The sequence below is a fragment of the Sesamum indicum genome, linkage group LG3, assembly GCF_026168435.1.
Source record: "Sesamum indicum cultivar Baizhima isolate 11 linkage group LG3, ASM2616843v1, whole genome shotgun sequence".
NCBI lineage: Eukaryota > Viridiplantae > Streptophyta > Magnoliopsida > Lamiales > Pedaliaceae > Sesamum > Sesamum indicum.
In genome coordinates this window covers 21,402,031-21,406,352 of record NC_142659.1, presented here as the reverse complement: position 1 = coordinate 21,406,352, position 4,322 = coordinate 21,402,031, and the positions used below count along the sequence as shown (strand labels likewise).

The 4,322-nt window shown below is 33.7% G+C and overlaps 1 protein-coding gene across 1 annotated transcript; it reads right to left on the bottom strand.

Annotated features, from left to right (window-relative positions):
• Positions 1 to 3,152: 3,152 nt before the first annotated feature.
• On the bottom strand, positions 3,153 to 4,068 carry LOC105158331 (ethylene-responsive transcription factor ERF003). The gene is made up of 2 exons (XM_011075054.3): positions 3,824 to 4,068; positions 3,153 to 3,747 (listed from the first exon to the last, which is right to left on the bottom strand). Exons 1-2 carry the CDS (start codon positions 3,904 to 3,906, stop codon positions 3,315 to 3,317), a joined length of 516 nt encoding a protein of 171 aa, XP_011073356.1. The 5' UTR covers positions 3,907 to 4,068; the 3' UTR covers positions 3,153 to 3,314.
• Between the last annotated feature and the right edge of the window lie 254 nt (positions 4,069 to 4,322).

Below are 4,322 nucleotides of genomic sequence, written 5' to 3'. Positions count from 1 at the left end.
TGGGCAAAAGTCTACCGGTAACATGCTTTTGTACCCTCGTTTACATACTACCACATGATTCCGGGAGAAAATTCAAGTATGTGAAAGCCGCCTACATACCTACCCATCACCCAACTTCACCCTCTTCTACGCTTTTCTTTGCCCTAAATTGCAATCTACTTACTTAGTTAACTGTGCTATGAAAAATAAGCAAACAGCCCTTTTATGAAAAATAAAATAATAGTTTATTTTTCTGTGTTTTTTAAAATATAACAATTTACCTTCTTAAGGGGGTAAATTATATTAAACTCGTTTTTTTTTTTTTTTTTTGTGTGGAACTGAATCATGTATTAATATAAAAGGGGTGATTTTATTTACATTCATTTATGGTTTATTTATATAGATTATATTTGTCTTTTAAAAAATTACTCTAATCATGAAGCTTAATCAATGAATAACGGTTTAAGCACACTCGCTGTGTGTGCACATTCTAAAATTTTATTAAATTCTTTAATTAGATGAAAGATAATGGTTATAAGGTAATTAACTGATCAAATCGACATAATAAATTAACTTTAAATGTGCATAAGTAAAAATTTATTGATAAAAACAATTGATTAAAGAGAGGATTGTTTTGGGGGGAAAATAAATATATTTGATGGCATTTTAGTCTATGCACATTTTGACAACTAAAGTAATACCTTATTATTCTAGGGGTCTTCCCCTTAATATAGGAGAAATAGTGTGACTATTCTTTATGGGACTTAAGTCAAAGCATGCAATAGCTCACTACAGAATTGATTTGCCTAAGACCTCCCTCCTCCACTGTGAGACGCCTTCTCAAGTTAAAATCATAAAATTTATACGAAGTCGAAATTAATAATACATCATATTTGGGATGTTTTTGCGCATTTAAACTTAGTAATTATCATCACATTAAACTAAGACACAAATTTCCAACTTTTTTTTATAAATCATTAATATAATAAAAGCAAATATTATTATCTCATAATATACATATAGTTAATAATAATTTTTATATCATTATCTTTTTTTTTTATCACTAATAGTATTACAAACTTAAAGTTCCAGAATTTAAATACTACTAACTGAAGGGGGAAAAAACAAAAATCATATGATAATAATGAAACCACGTGAAAAAAAGCACATAAAAACAACAAAAATGATCTGAAAAACCGACCACTATCACTTCATCTCATGCTTGTTTAGATTCACTTGCAATTCATCCCCCCTGACTAACTTTCATCTCTTTTATTATGCAAATTTTTGTATATTTATATCCGACATATTTTCTGAAAACTATGTTATAATATTGGAAAAAATGCAAACAACCTCATGTAATATTACAAATAAGTAAATGATATTTTTATTAAAAAACTAACAATTTATTATCTTGTATTTTTTTAAAATGAGCAATTTACCCCCCCCCCCCCCCCGTGTTTTTTTAAATGAATCAATTTAAAAAACACATGAAAGTAAATTGCTAATTTTTTTTTATAAGATGATAATTTGCTTATTTACAATATCATATTGAATAGATTGCATTAAACCCTTATTATATTATTAAATAATCGTCATATAATACTATGTATCATGATCTTTATTATACGTTTCTTCTTATAAAAACTTATCCTTCTTCATATTGTCTTTTGTTGATGTTTTTCGTATACTCCAAACGTCAGGAGAAATATAGGTTTTTATTGTGGTTAATTATCATAGTTAAAAGTAAAAAATTATAGTGAATATTAATTGATCAAGGCTGCATAATGGCTATTAGCTATTGTTTCTCCAAATGATGCCAGATTATTAACTACAACTAAAATTTGTGGCAAATGTTTTAGCCACTAGGTAAAATCATGGTGAATTTTAATTAATTGTACTAAAAATTTGAGTTCTTGCGTCGATTTTATCTGACCGTAATAGATAATATTAATAATTTTTTAATCGTAGTGATTTAATATATGAAATATTTTATTTTATTTGTAGTGAAAGGTTATATCAAATTAAATTCATGGCAGTTGTCCCAATTAAAGAAATTTAACTATCATAAAGTATTATTTCTTCACCGAAGCTCATTCGGACATCGCGGAACCTGATCACCATTCTGTCAATGTATAAGTTCTAAGTCCAGTTTCCATAATTCCATCGAATTAGGTATTATAAAACAACCGTCATTTAATAAATCATACGATGACATAAAGTGGTAAAAATTGCGTCGTGACATTATTCTGACTTAATTACCAAAACTCTATCAACATACTATCAAGTATTACAGATCAACCGTCACAAATTCACAGTGCACCCACAAAAAACGACAAGCTCTCATCCATGTCTGGACCATGACATACAAGTGAAAGAAATAGTAATTTAGTTATTACATCATTGATAGTTGTTAACATCTTTTATTCCGTTAAAATTGCGAAAACAAACTTGGTGCTGTGGTTTTGATGCTTAAATTGTCAAATGAATGCGCGTGGTGAGATTTCCTTTCCCCCCCTCTTTCAATGGCTTTTTGGACAGTATCAAACCCAGAGATTGGATATTGTCCCGTTTTGGAAAAACACAAAGGTTGATAGCTGAAATCGCTGTTTGGTCAAAAAGAGAAAAAGTTAGTGAGGAGCAGCTGTTTTCTGGTGAAAACTAAGACATAAAGCTAGCGACAAAAAAGACCCCTTTGTTTGTCCGAAATGCAGCATCGGCCATTATGAATGCAGCCCCTGTTTTCTCCAAATCTATTCACATTCATCCTCTTAAAACATCTTATTTTGAATTTCAATTTCACTTCCATTAGGCAAAAGTTTAATTTATTCTCAATTTTAAGGTACTTATATAGTTGGATTAAGTGTCGTGTAAAATCTTGATCAGTGAATCTATTAAAGGCGGATGCACTCTAAAATTGAATTGTCGATGGATGTTAATTGTTTAAATGGTTCTTGAAAGAAATTTTTACTAAAATCAAGTTTTGTCACAACAAGTATTTTATATGTCTAGATTGCTATCTTTTTCTTAGACTATGTCTCGGTTTTATGACAAGTATAATAAGTTCGTTGTGTTGTTAATTTTGATATGAGCAAACGCACAGTTCGAACTAAAATTTCCCAGCAAACTTAAAGTAGAAGTGGAATGGTATCAAATGAGGTGATGACAAGAACTGGAATCTTGAACTGATGATGATATATATTTGACATTTCATCTGCCTACCTACTTACAAGATGTTCAGCACTGCCATGTTGGTCCGAACAAGGAGTAGTGGAAGTAAATAAACTTCAAAAAAAAAACACTAGTAGATAGCATACAGTTTCCCACTGCAATTTTCAGTTCTCCATGACTGAACAAAGCTCAACTGACCCATAGTCCAACAACTCCTGGATCATCTGCTCAATGTGGTCGTCTTCAAGACACTTGAATTGCTCGACATTCTTACCTGGGCTATCCCAATTACTCCCCCCGCCCTTTTGAACGTTCTTCTTGTCAGTGGGATGATCAAAACCCGGACACTGCTGATCTGGTTCGTGGACCTTGTTCAGAGCAGGTTTCTGGGCCAGTTTCAGAGACGTCATTTGGCATTTCTGCAGCTTAGCCATTAGAGTAGCCGAAAGAAACCGGCCCGACGACGACTGCGGCTCGTGCGCGTTGTAAGCGAAGTTTGTGCGCGCTCGAGGGCCGCACATGATCCTCGCGGCCTCGTCATACGCCTTTGCTGCGTCCTCCGCCGTCTCAAATGTGCCTAGCCATATTCTCGTCTTTCTGAACACCAAAAGAAAAGTTAGAACTCATAAGTGGGGAAATTTAACAAACACTTGATGAGGAAAAGTGACTTTACAGCAACGGGTGGCGAATTTCGGACACCCAAGATCCCCAGTGCCGCTGGCGAACTCCCCGGTACCGTTGTTGCGGTCTAGGCATGGCGGGTTCCGGCCAAGTGCGAAGGCCGTTGCAAAGTGTTTGTGATATGTCTCTGAGAGAATTCACAATGGTAGCTGATATATACAGTGTGGGGAGGAGTTGATGAAGAGCTGAGGCCTGAGAAAGAGGGGGTATATGTATGCACACTTTGCGGCCTTCATCTGCCAATTAAATATGATAATGGCCCACTATATGTTTCACACCCTTCATCCTTCCTTTCCAATAAAAGGGTTAAAAACTTATGAATCTTGAAATTATTTTAATCACATAAATTTCGTACAATCGTGTTGACTCGTTACGATCAGTACATCTACACCTCAATTTAAACGCCAAATCAAACGTCTGCACCATAAACGAGTTTTAAATTACAACACGTTCATAACACATAACGAGTCAGACCGACTTTATTACCACAT

Excerpts from the sequence above, each read along its gene's own strand:
- LOC105158331 (XM_011075054.3), bottom strand. The coding sequence starts at position 3,906 with ATGCCTAGACCGCAACAACGGTACCGGGGAGTTCGCCAGCGGCACTGG. Across the intron at positions 3,748-3,823 it reads GAAATTCGCCACCCGTTGCT|AAAGACGAGAATATGGCTAG; the intron begins GTAAAGTCACTT and ends TTTGGTGTTCAG.